The 18,417-nt window shown below is 51.6% G+C and overlaps 1 protein-coding gene across 1 annotated transcript in view; it reads right to left on the minus strand.

Annotated features, from left to right (window-relative positions):
* The window catches only part of GRIK4 (glutamate ionotropic receptor kainate type subunit 4), a 188,549-nt gene that overhangs the window by 13,533 nt on the left and 156,599 nt on the right, over positions 1-18,417 (minus strand). The window contains exons 11-13 of the mRNA XM_038161536.1: positions 13,944-14,051; positions 12,834-13,037; positions 4,442-4,555 (exon numbers count right to left, since the gene is read on the minus strand). Coding sequence (XP_038017464.1) covers positions 4,442-4,555; positions 12,834-13,037; positions 13,944-14,051 — 426 coding nt within the window. The remainder of the gene's footprint in view (positions 1-4,441; positions 4,556-12,833; positions 13,038-13,943; positions 14,052-18,417) is intronic.

Consider the following 18,417-nt stretch of genomic DNA (forward strand, 5'->3'; position numbering starts at 1 on the left):
GGCAGAGCTTGGCAAAAGCTTTTCCTCTTCCTTCCCCAGACTTAGACCAGCATTTTAAATTCCACTTCCATCCAAACCTTGCTGTTTTACTACTGAATGTTATGCAAAACCTGATTTTCACAAGGTCTCGGCAGTTCTCCTGGAGACTTGAGCTGTTGCTAGAAAAGGCAACAGTTGTTGCACAAAAATCTTCCTCTGCTAAAAATATCCAGGAGCCTGTGAAATCCTCAGCCCCAGTCACCATCTGGGAACCTGTAACGTGTCAGGAACCTTCCCCAGCAAACCCTGCGTGCAGGAAAAACCCAGCACACCACAACAACCTGTCCCTGGATCCTTCAGGATGAGATTTCGGGATCTGCACTGTCCCTGAATGTGGTGGGGGGGCTGGAACTAAAGGGTCTTGGAGGTCCCTTCCAAGCCAAACCATTCTGGGATGAGCATTTTTAGAGAATCGGGCTTGGTAAGGCTTTCAGCAAAGGGATGAGCTGAGGACCAGTGGCCCAGCATCCATTCTCAGATTAACTTTCAGTCAGTTCCCAAGGAAAAGTCCAGGATCTCCTGAGTTTAATTCCAGAATCTCTCTTCAAGGCAATGTTGCTCTTCTGTTCCAGGTCATCTCCTCTCCACAGGTGAGGTACAAACAGTGGAATGCACCACATTCTCTGTGTCCTTCCCTATTTTTTTGGTCAGTTGCTGCTGTGCTCTGGTTTTCAGAGCCACAGAATCTGCAGGAATCTGCATCCCATTTCCAGGAGAAGCCTTTGCTCACCCTGCTGGAGCTCCTCTCCCTAATCCAGGGAGGCCAGGGCTCCTCTCGCCCTGCAGGTGCCACAGGGTTCCCTCTGTTCTTCCCACTGATCCCATCCAGAGGATGTGGCATTCACATTCTCTGAAAAATCCCCTCACTCAGGATTTCTCTCCTGGGAAGCTGAGAAGCCTCAGAGAAAAGGAAAACAATATTATCTCATTTGCTTCTGCTGTGTTGTGCTCATGTGGAGATTGTTTACCCACAGGTGATTGTTTCACTGGATTCTGCTGTGAATTATTTTGATTATTTGGCCAATTGGTGCCAAGCTGTGTCAGGACTCTGGAAAGAGTCACGAGCTTTCATTTTTAGCTTTTTAGCATTTAATAACTATCCTTTCTGTATTCTTTAGCATAGTATAGTATTTTTTAATATAATATAGTATCATAAAGTAATAAATTAGCCTTCTGAGAATGAGTCAGATTCATCATTCCTGCCTTTGCTGGGACATTCCCAGCAAATACAATAAGAGGATCCACACCAAAGGGTGGCACTGCCTGAGCTCTCCCCTTCATGGCTCTCCTGGAGGCCCCTCAAACCCTGGTTCCCCTCTTCCTCAGCAGCTCAACCAGCTCAGTAACTCTTTATTCCTCCTCAGGGATGAAACGAGGCCCTGGGGAAGCAGCAAGGTGTGAAGGGCACAGGCTGCTGAGCAAGCTGCAGCTCCTGGAGCTCATCATTCCAGGCAGGGCAGGGAATGACCCTCCCTGGCACCCCAGAGCTGGCAGGGAGCTCACAGGCCCTGGCAGAGCCTCCCCCTGCGAGATGCTCCCGTGACAAAGTTCCTTTCTGCAATTAAAGCCTTGATGTCTTCTTTATATTTCTGGGGCAGTTTGTCAATAAATTACTCTCATTAAGGAAATTGCGTTGGAAGCTTTAAATCTCCAGCTTGGCAGTGAATCTCTCCTGTGACTTTACAGTTGTAGTAGTTCTGGTTCTTTTCAGCTCCAGTCATTTCCAGGCTGCTGGGACATATTCTTTTCATTCACAGTTGTGGGTAAGAATAAAGATATTCTGTTCCCACGGAGGGCACAAACTCTCTCTTATCTGTCTGTTTTGAAGATGGGAATGACAATATCTGGAGTCTGTCAGATATTTTTAGGCAGTCCCAATAGAGCTTTGTTAATTGGAAGAGCTATTTTTCCTGGAATAGATATGTTCAAAATGTCCAATAATTGATGAAGGCCTCCTGCAAATCCTCAGATGGATGTGGGAGAGATTAATTTACCCTCCTCCTAAGTTGTTCTTGGAAATCTTCATTTTTTCAGCCAGTGAGCAGCAGTTTGCTGGGAAGATACTGGTGACTGGAGAGCTTGGGCAAGGGGGACATTTGGGAAGGACAGGACAGCCCTGGATTTGTTGTTTTCAGCACTCCCTGCCCTGCACACGCAGAGTCTGGAGGGACCCCAGTCAGCCCCATCCATGCCACTTCTCACAAGAGTTTGCCCTAAAAAAGGAGGGCAGAGAACTCTCTCCTGCCTCTGGAAGTCAGAGTGAAAGCAAGCAAACTCAGCCTGGGGAGGCAGAAATGTGGATGTGTGCTCGGTCCAGCTGCAGGGCACCGAACCAGGCGCACCCCAGGATAACCACACCTGCTCCAGGGGCACATCCAGAGCCCTCCTTTTCCTCTGGGGTCAAGAAAAGCCCTGCACGGGCTGCTCTGAATCTGGAGCCTCATTTGGAGCCACTGCATGGTTCACAATGGCCCCCAGCCTGCTCTGGTGGGGAGGGATCCGTGCTGGCAGAGCTGTCAGGAGGGGGCTCAGCTCCTCTCAAGCCTCCTCTGGCTGGAATGAAGGAGTTTTTCCATCCATCCATCCTTCCCATCTTGTGTCCTCTGCAGCAATCAAGTCACAACACTTTAATCCTCAGCTCACTTGGCCTGCACTCAGCTGTAGCTGTGCACTCTCCCAGCCTCTATTTCCTCCTTTTGAAGGCAAGGACTTTCAGGGCTGAGCAGCCAGAAATCATCTCTAGTCCCTCATTCCCTGCCACAGAGGCAGGATGCGGGCAAAGATGTGTGAGACAAATAATCCTGATTTATTCCCTCCATGCAGAAATGACCTTGGATACCTGATTGCAGCCCCCTGCCAACCCCAGGGACAGCTCAGGGCTCCCCATCCACCCCCTGCCATCCCCACATCCCCCTGGCTGGGCAGAATGGGCACCTAATGAAACCGAGCAAGCCTCTTCTCTCTCAGGAAGCCTGTTAGAGCTCCTGTGTCAGAAATCCAGCCTTGATTGTATCACAAGCAGTGAAATTGAGAAAAATGACAGCCCTGGTTAAAGCTGCCATATTTGGTTATGTGTGATAAGAGGCACAGGCTCTGTGGTGGCTGGGTTGGCGGCGTGGGGAGCAGAAAGGGGTGAGAAATCACTTGCCACTGGAGCTACATGGAAATGAAAATAAAATGTCATCACATTTGAAGGAGCCCAGGGTGTGGAGAGAGCTCCTCAGCGAGGAAGAGGCTCATTTGTGGTTATTTATTAGGCTCCATCTCATCCGAGCCGTGATTAACAGACGTCAGCTGCAATTTTTGACACTGCAGAGGTGGTTTTTGGGGTGGGGAGGAGAAGGCTCTGGGGCTGCTCTGCAAACCACATCCTTAAAGGAAAACCAGAAGTGTCTGGTTTAACAAATATTTACCAGTTTGAGGAGTTCAATTGCCACACAGCTCTCAGGCACCCTCCTCAAGCTGAGCAGGAAAGGCCTGCAGGGAGAGGTGCCAAGGCTGGCAGAGGGGAGGGAGGGCTCTGAGCTTCCCTGTCCTGGGGAGGGCACGAGCCTGGCTGGACAGGGCTTGGAGCACCCTGGGATAGGGAAGGTGTCCCTGCCCATGGCACAGGCATGGGGTGAACTCTGGACAAACCACTCCAGGATCCTGTGATGCTACAACTGAGCTGAGAGCACCCCCTGAGATCAAGGAGCTCTGCTTGGGCTGCAGGGGCTGCTGCTCTTTAGGGTGGGCAGATGAGGAGGCTGAGAGCAGAGAGGCAGAGCCCAGGGCTGTGAGCTCAGCCTGGCACCCTGCCTGCCCCAGGAGGGACATTTCCCCTGGGCTTAGGGGAGCAGAGGCTGCTCCGCCTCTAGAGCATTTCCAGGAGGTGACAGCAAAGAAAGCAACCCAGGATTCCTTCCTGATGTGATTCTCACTTGGGAGAAGGCAACAAGAGAGTAAAGCTGAGATCAGGAATGGCCCCAACACCAGCAAGGAGCACCCACAGATATCCCAGCTCAGCCTCCCAGCCACTTTTACCACTAAATCCAACTGGAAGGTGACTCCAGGTCAAGTTTCTGCAATTCCAGCCATGCCTTCCCTCAGCACACCTCACCCAGTGGCCTCAAAGCCACTCTAAAACCCTCCTGCAGCCCTCATCATGCCAAAAAACCCATCATGTGCCCTGGGAGGAGTGGGGAGAGAAGCCAAAGGGCTGGGGGTTGAACAGGAATGGAATTCACCAATCCTGCCATGCAGCAGAGAGACACAGAGAAGCAGGAAATAAAGGTCGAGCACATTTGAGTTTAAATAAGAAACCAAAATATTTTTTATGAGTCGTTCATTATTCTCCTCTAACCAGGCAGGTTTGCATGCAAATAATGGAGGGACATAAATGGCTCTAAAATCAGGCTCTTACCATGTGAACTCGGTAGAGAATGCTAATTCCCAGAGTCATGAAGGGCTTGGAGAAATCAATCACCTTCTCGCGCTCCGCCGTGATCGTCAGCCCCGCCACGGCCAGATCAGCTTTCTGGGGAAGAGGGACAAGGAGAAGGTCAGAATCCTGGGAAAGCAGCAAACCTGGGGCCACACAGGACCCTGACCCTGCAGGGGGGATGTCTCACCTTTCTGGGACATCGCTGCGGGACAGCAGGAGCTCCCCACATCCCTCTGCCTGGCTGCGTTTCACACAGCCCTGCTCAAACTCACCCCAAAGTTTAGCCCATCCTGTGCTCTGGAGCATTCTCCACATTTTTTCTCTCCCTTTCCCTACTTTTCCCTCCCTTCCTCCATTTTTCTCTCCCTTTCTCCATTTTTCCCCCCCTTTCTCCATTTTTCCTTCCCTTCCTCCATTTTTCCCTCCCTTCCTCCATTTCCCCCTCTCTTTCTCCATTTTCCCCTCTCTTTCTCCATTCCTCCCCTCCTTTTTCCCCATTTTCTCTTCCTTTCTCCATTTTCCCCTCCCTTTCCCCATTTTTCCCTTCCCTTTCCCTTCCCTTTCCTCATTTCCCCTCCCTTTCCCCATTTTTCCCTCCCTTTCCCCATTTTTCCTTCCCTTTCTCCATTTTCCCTCCCCTTTCAGGCTGGAGCAGCTCCTTCCCCCAGGTGCTCACAGCAATTGCCATTTTTATTCATTTGATGCATTAAAACCTGGAGCCATAAAGCAATAAATATGACATTAATCTATAGAAAACACAACCTCCCCCCTCCCTGTTGAACACAGCTGTCCCCTCTGGTACAAGCAAGCACCACAGGTAGGGGACAAAGCAGCATCCTCACCCCTGAGCCGTGGAGTTCACAAACCTGCCAAACCCAGACCTCCACAACTGCAGATCAGTCTCCAAATTAAAAAAAAAATAAAGCAAAATTCAGAGGACTGGCATTAAAGTTTGCAGATTGACCTGCAAAGCAAATGAGATTAGGGGGGAGAAAAAAATAAAAATAACTTCTTCTCATGTTAATACCCTTGTAATATAGATAAGGGATTTGAATTTTAAATATTATTTTTATTACTTTAGCTCTTTTAATGTCTGTAATTGCTTTCTGTAAAAATGAAACCTCCACTCCCTTATCCATTTGTTTCTCCGCTTTGCAGGAAGATGATTATGCATGTGGGAAAAAAAGAGATGATGGGGGAGAAAGAAAAGCTGTTTGCACTTTTTGTCCCTAAATTTGACAAGGTCTGTGCAGATGCCAAGGCACCACCAGGCCTGATGGAGGTCCTGGGAAAGGCTGCAAGAGGGAAGAGCAGGAGAGGGAAAAGAAAGGGAGCCAGGAGAGGGAAAAGAAAGGGAAGGTGAGCCACGAGCCCAGGAAGGGGTCACGGAGAAGGTGACACCTCCCAGGCCATGCTCAGTGGAGGTTTTTACAATTGTTTCCAAGCAGCTCTGACAGATTCCTGGGAGCTTCAGGCTGCAAAGAATTAGGAGCTGAGGAGAATTTCTGCATAGCCAGACATTTACCCACAGGCTTTTTAAAAAGCACCAGTAATCCCGACGTGGTGTGCGAGCAGTTGAGCCCTGTGTAAACACCAGCAAATCACTAAAACGGGATCAGCTCATCTCTGGAACGTGGCACGTGGAGAATTTTATCTATGAGGAAAGCCTCAAGCCTCCTAAACCCCTCTTGTCTCTACTTAAAAGGTTTGTAGGTGCCATTGTCCCATTTCCTAAACCACTTAAAAGGTTTGTAGGTGCCATTGTCCCGTTTCCTAAACCACTTAAAAGGTTTGTAGGTGCCATTGTCCCGTTTCCTAAACCACTTAAAAGGTTTGTAGGTGCCATTGTCCCGTTTCCTAAACCACTTAAAAGGTTTGTAGGTGCCATTGTCCCGTTTCCTAAACCACTTAAAAGGTTTGTAGGTGCTATTGGCCTGGGTAGAGCCCTCCCAGCAACGCCCCTGCTCAGTCTGACAGTGGAATTCTCCTCCCAGTTCTCCAAATTAAACACAGTCCCACCAGCAAAGCCACAGGCTAAAGCAGAGGGTAAAAATGCCATGGCAAAAGAGGTTCATGCCAAAGCTTGTAGGAAATTTTCATTCCTATCCAGGGGCAAATATAAAGGTTGAATTATATGAATTATATGCATTATATGAATTATGTGATTATAGATTTAATTATGTTGAAGGAGCAGCAGCATCCCAGGTTTGCTTTGAGGTTGTCTGGGGAGAAACAACACCTTGGTGTTGCTGAATGCTCAGCAGCATCCTGAACTGCTCTTCCCTACACCAAATCTAGAGCAAACCCATCCCTCCCTCTGTCCACAGAGCAGAGACAGCACAGCCTCCCCCAGCACTCAGACTTGGTGCCCAGCTCCCTTCTCTCATCTCCAGAGGGTTCTGCCATTCCATCAGAGTTATTTCCTCCTGCTCACTCCCTGCTAACTTTTCAGGACTTGTGCCACATCAGAGGTGCAGAACTTTCTGCAGCAGAGCTCCAGCTCCTCATCATTCCCTCTCTCTCCTCTCTGCAGGCTCAGTCATGCAAGTTAAGAGCTGATCTCTGATAGCAGGAAACTTTGATCTGGGAATGGCATGCAAAGAATTCTCTGCCTGAATTTCATCCATTTCATGCTTTCAACTCTGCTTCCTGACAAAACTTCTTGTGATTCACTGAGCTCTGCAAACCTGAGTTCTCTCTGGTCTCCCCACCTGAGCACAGGTAGGTGTTGGGATTTTATGGGCTAAGGGATGCCCTGGGGGAGGAGAAATGGATTTTGCTTTGTGCCCTGCACTCTGTCCATGTCTGGGCTCTGGGGAGAGAGAAAAACTGGAGGCAAAGGATGGGGGGGGGAAGAGGGGCTGGTTTTCATCCTGCCAGCACAGTTGCAGCTATAAATGTTGGCATGAAATAGGCTTAGAAAAAGACCCAGAGCTTTTTGGGAGTGGAGACAGCCACTTCTCTTGACAACACCCCGCCCAGGCAAGGCCAGAGCCTCGCTAGGTGAGAGGAAACCCAGGTGGGCTGGCGTGCCAGACAAAAGCTGCCACCAGCACCGCCCTACCTGGCATTCCCGTGGGCTCTGCCTGCATCAGGGCTCTGGAAAGGACATTAAACACGGGGGCTGAGCCGGGCTCCTGAGGAGGAACAACAATTAAGCATCCTTCAGGAGCAAATTGCAGGGACTGCCAGTCCAGAGGCGGCATCCGCCCCCTCGCCGCGGGCTCTGACAGGGCTCAGCTCGGAGCTAATGGTGATGAATGGGCCCTGACGTCAGCCCCAGCCCGGAGAGGATCCCAGAGAAGCCTCCCACGGCATGGGATGGCAGAAAGCAGCCGGGAGAAGAGCCCAGATGCAGCCCCACAGAGACCCCCCAGCCTGCGCCAGGCTGTGGGGACACAGCACAGGGAGAGAGGCTTGAGGCTGGGGGTGGGTCAAACACCTGGAGAACAAACCAGGACAGCTCTGGGAGCACAGGGCTGGGATCTTTTCCAGGAGCAGCAGTCCTTGCCTTGGGTGGCTCCATGGATGCCATGTCCCCTGGGCGCTTGTGACAGCAGCGCTGTCACCAGCGCTGCCCACCAAGCCCTGACAGCACGACCGGGGCAGCAAAACCTTCTTCTGCACTGTCCCTGTGCTCAAAAAGCCTCCCAGAAAGGGGAAATAGCTGTGCAAGCTTCAGGAGCCAGCACTGCAGAGCCAGCAGCACTGGGGGGTGCCCCAGTGGAAGCCCACCCAGCTGGAGGTGACCCTGCTCTCTGCAGGGGGATCTCCAGAGGTTCTCTGCTGCCCCAGGCCCCTCCCTATTCTTGCATTCAAAGGCAGGAGGGTCACTCCAAACAGGTGTTGGGGGACTTTGTAAGGACAAGTGTGAGTCCTGCCATATCAGAAGTGACAGCCTGGAAATCCCGGAGGCTGCAGCTGTCCCTGCAAGCCCCAGTCAGGGTGGGCTGAGCACTCAGTGCAGGTGTCAGCCTCGAGTCTGCCCTGGCCCATCTCTCCTCACCTGGCCTCTCTCTGTGGGAGCACAAAGCCTGTGCCAGGTGTTCACCCTGCCCGTGGCAAAGCCAGCTGAGGTGAAGCACCAGCAGTGGGGACCCAAAGCATGCAGGGACAGCAGTGACACCAGCCCAGCACTGCACCCTCCCCACCCTGGGTTTCATTTCCCAGAAGTGCTTTGCAGACCCCTCTGCCCGTCCCCTCACTGTGCTTGCACAGCCACCCACAGCTCTCTCCTGGAGCCCCCCTTGTCACAGCTGCCACCACCACAGCCTGCAAACAGCCTCCCCCTGCCTCCCTGCACCCACACACAGCTTTTCTCTGCACACACCAAAGCCCACTGCGAGTGGAGAGCAGGACTCGGCCAGCTCTGGAGAGCTTCTCCCTCTTTCCCCTTCCTGCTGCTCCTCAGCTTTGGAGCAGCTGAAGGGAAAGCAGTGCCTGGCCACCAGCAAGGAAAACCAGCACCCCACAGCTCTAAGGGCTTCTCTCTTCTTGCTGTTGCTGCTCCTAAGGCTGGACGAGATAGACAACTTCATGTGCCTCACTTTAAAAAGGGCTTTGATCATCACTGATCATGGCCAGATTGGAGCCAGGCAAGGTGGGACAAGGCTAAGGCTGTGAAATGCATCCCTTGGTTTGTGTCAGCCACAGAATTCATTTCGGCTCGAGGATGTGCTGGGGAGAGAGAGAAGGGGGAGAGCAGACACCGTCAGGGACTCTGAGCCAGAGCTGCACTGCAGCAGCGAGGAGCAGGATGTAATTCTTCCAGCCCAAATGCCCTTTAAGTCTCTGATGCCAGAAAGGAGGAGATGAGAAGATTTGCTGTTCTCCTTGTTTGTTTGTGCCAGAGCCAGGAAGGCTGACAGGGAGAGTGGCTTTAGTGCTCTGCTCCCTCCAGGAATGAGCTGGGTGCTCAATCTCCCTGCCCTGCATGCTCAGAGGGACAAATTAGCCCAGGCTTTCCTGATTTGTGACATCTCTCACTGCAGGATGGGCCCGAGGGACTCCTCATCAGGCACTGCAGTGACAGGACAAGAGGGAGAGGCTTTGAACTAAAAGAGATATTGGGAAGGGATCCTTCCCTGTGAGGGTGGTGAAGGGCTGGGATGGAATTCCCAGAGAAGCTGAGGCTGCCCCATCCCTGGGGATGTCCAAGGCCAGGCTGGATGAGGCTTGGAGCAACCTGGGATAGTGGAAGGTGTAAAGGAGGTTGAAACTAAATCACCATTCTGTGATTCTGAGTCTCTCCAAGTGACTTCTCCCGAGCCAAACCTCCGGGAGCTGATCACAAACTGCAGGATTCCCAAGCCATCCCATTCCCTCTTCCTTACCTCCCAACCTGTTTTGTGAGCAGGTCAATAAGATACGTACTGGTGAATTTGGGTCACCAACAGATTGATGTTTGTCCAGCATCCTGCTCAATCGTATCAGGGTGCACAATTAGCTGCGATGGAATTCCCAGCGCTTAAGAATAAATCAATAGCTGGTTAATTTAAAAGCAATAAAATGAAACATTTTCTCCCCGATAGCCTGGAGTTGCTCTGAGAAGATTCCGTGCCACAGAGGGATTACAGGGGAGGCTGGATAATTCTGTGACCTTTTGGTCCTGCACATTAAGTGAGTGTGAGTCAAACCTTATTTTCTGATGGCTGATCAGGATCAAGGCAAAATTATTTTCCTACAGTGATACTGTGCTGGACAGAGGCAGGGCTTTCATTTTTGGGAAGGACTGGGGACTTTTGTGAGAGGTTTGTGCCCCAGTTGATCCCCTTTATTAAATACATAAATATACATATATATAATTTATTATATAAATTATATATATACTTCTATTTTTACTCTGTCAAAAAGGGGCAGAGTAAAAATATAAATATATATATAATTTGTCTAATATATAAATCCACTGAAAGAGGAATATGTGCACCCAACACAGGATCTGCTGGATCCCATGGGACAGGAGTGAACCAGGGGCTGCAATCAAGGATAAACTCCCTTGGGGACTGACTGTCGAGGACGGACAGAAGCCCCTCGGGCAGTGAAATGCCCTCAAAAAGCAACATCCCAGGCAGCCCTGAATAAACACAACACCAAGCACACCCAGCTCTGCCCTGGCTGACCTGAGCCCAGTGCCTGGGATTGATCAAAAACTTGCTGCAACCATTATAAAAACTCTCAGGGATACAGGGAGAAGAGACAGAGAGCTGCTTCAATTTGTGATCCAGCCTCACAGGCTCCGACAGCTCTGCCCTGCAGAAGCAAAAAACCCTCCTGAATGAGGCTCGAGCTGAGGAAGAAACAAACGGTTTCTGTGTGAAGACGAAGTTAAAATACTCATCACTGGAGAAAAAACAACCTTCCAGAAGGTCCCATTTAATGAAGAGGCACTGCCAAGGTTAGTAGGCCAGAAGTTTGATGGCTGCTCCCTTCTTTTGAGCCCTCAGCTCCTTCCCTCTTGCCTCCCCAAAGGAATGTTGCAGGAGTGTAATTGTGTGTGTGGACACACGCAGAGACACAAAGATGGATAAAAACGATGACAATAGCCTGGAGCATTTGCAAACAGCCTCACAGAAGCTCTTTGAAAAGAGCAGATGGAGGTGGGATCTCAGCTGGCGTTGAGAGTGACTGCTCAGGGAAGGGTGACCCCAGAGACAGGGAGAGCTCAGGGGAGTCTCCAGTCTGTTCAGTGCCCTGTCTGTGACCCTCAGAAAACCCAAAACTCCTCCCGCTTCCAGACAAAGAGTTGTCCCAGCCAACCTCAAACACTCAGCTGAAACTCCTGAAGTGGGATGAGCACCCTGCGCCACGTGGGGGAGAGGCAGGAGGTGCCAGTGGGCATTTCTAGGGATCGTGGACCCTTTAAAGACCACAGAATCATGGAAAAGACCTCCAAAATCCTCAAACCCAGCTTCCAACCAAATTCCACTGTGCCCAGTAAACCACAGTGAAGTGATGCTCATTTTCCAGGGAAGAAATATCTGGCAGGAGCCTCAGATCCCTGCCTGGAGCCCCAGGGGATGGATTTGGACCCTTGCAACTCTGCTCTGCAGAAGACAAATGACTCAGGGTCTCCTCTCCCACAGTGGGGGGATTATCACCAACCCACGTCACCATGGATTTGTCACCAGCTGGGAAAGTGGCACTGGGCTCTCAGGGCCACGTCAGGAATGACAAGGCAGAATCAGTGAGGAAGTACTGGCTTAAATAGCATCAATCCCACTGTTAGCTGAGGCTAAGCCTATTTTGCTAAGGATCTCAGAGTGTTTTGTGAGCTGTGTTTAAGCTTCAGGAAGCCTGGGAAACACCACAGAGGAAAACAAAGAGTAGGGAGGAGGGTCCAGGCTGGCTGAGCCCAGGTGTACACAGAATTATTGTCAAATGCAACAAAATAATTCAGTTTTCAGCTTTGCTGCTGGGCAGCAGCTCCACAGAGCAGAGCAGTGAAAAGACCTCGAGCCATGCGCTTCAAGGAAATAGGAAATGTGCTTCTCCAAAAGCAACACTGAGTTAAGCAGCTGAACTGAATCTGCCAAAACTTTTCTAGGCAGAAATAGGATTCATACTTCCTTCCATCCTAGTGTGGTTTGGTAAATTTTTTCAGCTTCTACCAAGCTCTGCATTTTCGTATTGCAAGTTTTTGTTAATCGTTCCACTAGGAAAAAAATTATCTAGTCTGTATTGAGTTTTTACATGGGATCCCAGAGTCCAAACTTCCTTCCCAACGAAGGGAGCACCCCTGAGAGCATCCCACAGCCCTGCTCTTGTGCTGACTTCTTTCCACACTGTCCCAAGAAACACATTTTCCATCAGGAGAACACAGTGCAAACCTACTGCATTTGGGTTTCCCCCAGACACAGGAAGGAATTATCAACCTGACTCCATGCTCTCAGAAGGCTAATTTATTATTTTATGATCTATATTATATTAAAGAATGCTAAACTAAACTACACTAGAGAATAGAGAAAGGATACAGACAGAAGGCTGAAAAGATAATAATGAAAAACTCGTGATTCTCTCCAGAGTCCTGATACAGCTTGGCACTGATTGGCCAAAGAGTGAAAACAATTCACATGAAACCAGTGAAACAATCAGCTGTGGGTAAACAATCTCCAAACACATTCCACATCAGCAAAACATAGGAGAAGCAAATGAGATAAAATTGTTTTCCTCTTCTCTGAGGCTTCTCAGCTTCCCAGGAGAGAAATCCCGGGCGAAGGGATTTTTCAGAAAACATGAATGCCACACAAACCCTCTGCTCCAAGCCTCCCAAACTGACTAAAACCCCATCCATCCTCATCATCACAAAGCACTGGGGCTTTGCAGCGCCAAACCCCAGCAGAGCAGAGTTTAAAAGAGCAGCTAATCCACTCACCCGAGCTATCAGCTCCCCGACCATCCCCGTCCAGGTGCCGTTGGCCTCGGGGACGCCGTAGACGCCGTCCCCGACCAGGTGGATTTTGTAGTTGAAGCGCAGGATCTCTGCCAGCTCCTTCAGCATGTCCACGCAGAAACCCTCGTAGCGGTCGTTGCCTTCCAGCTCCTGGTGGTTCCACTTCAGCATTAAGTAAGGGTTTTCCTGCAGTGAAACTGGGCAGCTGTCATTCCCATCTTAGCCGAGGCGTCCCGCCAGCACGGAGCAGAGCTCACAGGGTGGGTGGGTTTGGGAGAAACCTTAGAAAATGTCTAGTTCTAACCCCAAAAAGCACATCCCAGCACAATGGATCCCTCTCAAACAGGATGAGGAAAGCTTGGGAGCTCAGGGGGTGCCGAGCTCTCAGAGCTGTCTCCACACTGGTGCTCCCTGGCCCCTGCTGCATGGAGGTGCAAATTTGTCCTGGCTTAGGACACAAAACACAGCTAAGGGATGATGATTTGAGGGCCGTTTCCAGCTGGGAAGTGCAAGAGCAGCCCAGTGAATCATAGCAGGACATCCAGACTCCAATCTCTCCTGGCACAGAGCCACTTCTCCAGTCTGTCCCTTTCCAACAAACTTTGTGGGGAGACAGGCAGGAGTTTGAGTGTCTTTAAAGAAGGAGCAAAAAAAATCACTGGACAGGCAGCACGTAGAAGGGAACCTGTTGTAGTGCCTGTACATGCCAAGTTTTCATAAAAATCCTGCCCATCTTGGCCAATTTTGATAATTTTATGGGTAGAAGGGGCCATTGTCCCTTCCAACTCAGCAGCTGTACACCAAACAGGAGCCTCATTCCGAGCTGGATGCAAACTGGCAGCTTGTCCCCATCCCAGCCCCCTCTGCACCCGTCAAATACGAACCCTCTGCACCCATCAAATGCCATTTCCGTATGCAACATCGACCTGAGCTGAGTTACACAGCCAGGAATTGTCCCCCCGGCTGTAACTGGAGACTTGCTGGGTGAAATCAGCACAGAGCAGGGCTCAGGAGCAGGGAGCAGCGTTCAGCTGACCCCACCCTGAGGGCTGGGCTGGCCCCATGGGGACTGCAGGTGCCCCCCTCCCTTACCAGGATGGTGGTGACAATCAGCGTGGTGTTGAAGAGGCTGTCGGATATGTTGGAGGAGAAGATCCTGTTGTCCATGCTGAGCCCTTCAGAGACGTGCCAGTGGCCAATCTGGAGAGATAAACAGCACAATAAGGGGATTTATAGGGCGAGTCACTGCCCATATGGCTCTGGTGAGTGACAACCTTCGAGCTGGCCTTTTTAGGGATGCTCCATTACCTTCACAACCCCAGAACGGGTCAGCAGAGAGATTAACCCTCTGTGCACACCCCACCTGCTCTGCAGGGCCACCACCCTGGCCCTGTGCTGCCTTCCCACGGGTCCTCTCTGCAGAGCTGTGAGCTGGGCAGCTCCCTGCGAGGCACACAGCCTCGTGTGTTGTCCCCAAATGCCACCAAATGGGTCCATCTTAGCCAGAAATCCCCAATCTGTGAGCTTGTCCCCCTCAGTGTAGTGCTGGGAGCCTCTGCCCTCCACCTTGGTGGCAGGTGATGGGACAAAGCCACCTTCTCAGTGGTGCTGCTCCACGACTCCTCTACCACAATTAAGCACTTCCAAATCCTTTGATTCAGGCTCATCACACCCAAATTTACCCACCCAAGTATCCATGTGGCCGCAGCAAACCCAAATTCCCAGCGTGGATGGCAGGAACCTGTCCCCCAGGCTCAGGAGGACGTTGTGATTCAGCTGTGACACAACTGCCTTCAGCCAGGGGGGAAGAATATTCCACAAAACCTAATTTTAACTTCAAGAGCCTAATCTCCTTCCCTCAGAGCTCTGGGCAGGGACATCAGCACCTCCAGCAGCTCATTCAGAACGTGCAAATTAAACTCCTGCTCTCTTATTGTCCTTAAAAGGGCCTCTGCTTTTCCTCCTCTGCTTTTCCTCGCGGATACAGGGGGACTGAGGAGGCCAGCTCCCTCTGAACCCCCTTTTCCTCCTCTGTCCCATCAGGTTCCAGCACTCTGCTGGTGTCCTCTGACACCTCCCTAGTGGGGTGAGAGGCAGTGGGTGACCCCAAAGGTGCAGGGGGGTCTCCAGAGCTCCTCCAGAGCAAATCCATGCCCAGCCAGCTCCCTCCTGTGGCACTGGGGCTGAGGCAGGCTCTCCTCTGGCTGACAGGCTGGGAGGAACTAATTGATTTTCCTTTCTGTCATGGGTTAATCTTGTTATTAACAGGGAGGGGGGGAAGGTGGTGGGGAGCCCTGGGACTGACTCTGTGCCTGCTCTGGGCACTGCTTGGCCTCTGGTGTGACCAAAGGCTCGAGGGCTTGGGGGTGGCTTGGATCTGAGCCCAGCATGGCCAGCCTGGCAGACCGAGTCCCTCTGGGTGTTGAGGGAAGGGCCAAGTCCTTTCCTGTCCCAGGGCTGCTGCAAATCCAGCCCGAGTGACCCACAAGCCACAGTGGGAATCCGTGAGGAGTTCCACATCCAGCCTCCTCATCCCAAGGCACAAGGAGCAGTGGGAAGGGCAAACAGGACAGCTTTGCACTCAGAATCATCAAAGCCCAGCTCCTGGCCCTGCACAGACACCCCAGCAATCCCAGCCCATGCCAGAGAGCGTTGTCCAAACCCTCCTGGAGCTCTGGCAGCCTTGGGGCCGTGCCCATTCCTAGTGCAGGGCTCACCCTGGGAACAACAGCCCCAAACTGGGAGATTTCCCACCCATTTCACAGGCAGGGAGCCCCTGGAGCACAGCCTCCACTGGCCTGCACAGGGTCTGAACCCAAACAGGATGAATCCCTGGGAGCCCCTTGAGCACAGCCTCCACTGGGTCTGAACCCAAGCAGGATGAATCCCTGGGAGCCCCTGGAGCACAGCCTCCACTGGGTCTGAACCCAAACAGGATGAATCTCTGGGAGCCCCCAGAGCACAGCCTCCACTGGGTATGAGCCCAAGCAGGATGAATCCCTGGGAGCCCCTGGAGCACAGCCTCCACTGGGTCTGAGCCCAAGCAGGATGAGTCCCTGCTGAATTCCCCAGCTCTGCTCTGATTGCTGAGCAGCAGCCCCTCTGCAGCAATCGCCTCTCAGAGCGAGTCATCCCTCACAAACATTGCCTAATTCTTCTTCCCTCCCGGATTTCTCAACCAGAGATTAGTGACAGATTAACTTTAATTTTAACAGCCCTCGCTGTTCTCCAATTTGTCCCTCCCCTGCTGGCATGTGCTGAGACTAATTGCCTCTTCTCCTGACACCGCTGTGGGTTTGACCTTGCTTTTAGAGACACCAAGGCCACGAATGCCACGTGCTGGGGCACTTCTCCCCATCCTGGCTGGCCCCAGCTCACCCCTGTGCCCCTCAGGGCCTGGCAAAGCTCCTCCTGCTGCTGTTTCTGCAGTGGCAGAGGCTGTCTGGGCCCCTCACGTCCCTCTTCTGCAAGATGGATGTCAAGGTGATTTTAATCATCTCTATCTACATATAAAGAGCCTCTGGAAAATAGAAAACATATCCATCTGCTAAGTTTTTTAGCAAACAATCAAATGCTCCACATGGACAGGGGTGAGACCATCCTGTTGTTAAGGCTCTGGACAAGGACTGCAAGGGTTTTAGGACTCAGGGTTTTTAAGCAGAGGATGTGATTGGTCTTTATAAATACTCCAGGTGGAGGAGGTCTGTAGCAAAGAGGTAGAACAGCTTTTTGAAGCTGAAATGATGGCGTTGGCACAAAAATAAATACATACAAACCAGCCAGAAATAAACAGGCTGACAGAGCAGGGGAGGGGTTCCTAATGATCAGAGGAGCTGGAGTGATACCTGTCCTAGAAGAGCAACGAGGGCAGCACAACCTGCTGGGTGCAGGCTGGAGCTCAACACCTTTGAGAGAGGTGACCTGGTGACAGCCCAGGGCCTGGCTGGAGAAAGCTCCCTCCATGTCCTCAAGGATGTGTGACCCCCACAGCATCATCTCTGCACCTCCCAGCCTCCCCCTGTGCCCCGAGGAGATCCAGCCCTGCCTCAAACACCCACAGGCATCTCGAGGCAAACACAAACTGTGAAACTCGAGGATGAAGCAGCTCAGAAAGCCTCGAGCCTGGAAGGAGCAGGGAAGTCCCGCTGCTCGTGCCACTGCTCCATCCCCACAGGCAGCTGAGCTGACCCAATTCAGCTGTTTTGGAAAAGGTGTTCTTTGGGTTGGTGACACAGAAAGATTTCTCATCTCTGTAGAAAATCCCCACGTGGAGCATTCCTGGCTCACTCCTTCCACCCTGTGTGCAGAGGCTTTGAGGCTCCTCATGGTGTGAGGTGATGAAAAACCTCTCAAAGCTGTGATTTTAATGCAATCTTCTGCTTATTTTTCTGTAGGCACAGAGATGATGGGGCAAGACTTCCCCACGAGCTTCAGAGGCATTTCACCATCCCCACTCCCAGCTTCAAATGAAGGCAAAGCCAGCCCTGAATCCAGGTTTTGGAGCAGCAAACAGCAACAGGCACCTTGTGGGCTCTGATTACAAGTGGTGTCCTACAGCTCGCAGCCATCACCTCCTCCATCTGCGTCCCCAGGAAAAGAGAGGAGTGCACAGTGCAATCAAGGCGCCCCAAGGAGAGGGAACCAGGGAGTAAACGGGGAGGGGAAAAAGGGAATCAAACAAACAAATGAAGGAAACCCCTCTGAGGACACTGCCCCAGGGTTGGATTCCTGAGTGACACCACTGATGCCAGCACTGCAAGGAGGCAAAAGCTCCTGCACTGAAATTAGCACTGAAAGTTAAACTCTTAAACCAAAGAACCATGAGACACAGACCCACCTCACCCCTGAGGCCACCAGCATCCCCCAGATGTCCCCTCCTCCCCAGATGTCCCCTCTGGACCACATGATTGACACTTGGCATGGCCCAGGCAGGGCTGTAGTGGCACACACTGAGTTTGTCAGGTCCTGGGGGCAGAAGCCATTGAGCTCTTGGCAGAACCTGTCCCTGGGCTGTTCCTGGGGGCAGCAGCTAAAGAGGCACCGGTCCCACTGAGGCTGATTAGCTGCTGCTCAATTAAAAAGCTTTGATGTGGCAGGGACTGAGGAGGGTCCCAGAGCTGTTGGTGGGGAACTCATCTGTATCTCATCAACATCCCAATTACCAGCCCCAGCCCCTGCACTGCTCTGTCCCAGGACAGCAGCAGGGCCTGTGGTGGAGACTGATCAGCCTCACTTAGGATGGGGTCAGGGTCTGCAGCTTCCCCCTTGCCCTCCCTAAATCACAGCCCCTCCTCTCTCCCTTCCCCCATGAAGTTCCCAAACCTCAGCTCGTTGATTTACAGCAAATCACTCTGCTGGAACTCTGCAGTGTTTTTTAGAGGGGCAAAGAAAAGAGGGGGATAAAAAAGAAAAAGATGACATTTACCAAACCCAGCCCTTGTCAGATCTATAGATCACCAGCACATTAATGAGCCTGTGCTTTATTGAGCATCCTGCGAGCAGAGAGAGCAGCTCTCATATGGCTGTGGAAAAAATTCCTCTGGTTAAGCTAAATCAGGAAAAGACG

Source organism: Motacilla alba, chromosome 24 (genome assembly GCF_015832195.1).
Source record: "Motacilla alba alba isolate MOTALB_02 chromosome 24, Motacilla_alba_V1.0_pri, whole genome shotgun sequence".
NCBI classification, from domain to species: Eukaryota; Metazoa; Chordata; class Aves; order Passeriformes; family Motacillidae; genus Motacilla; species Motacilla alba.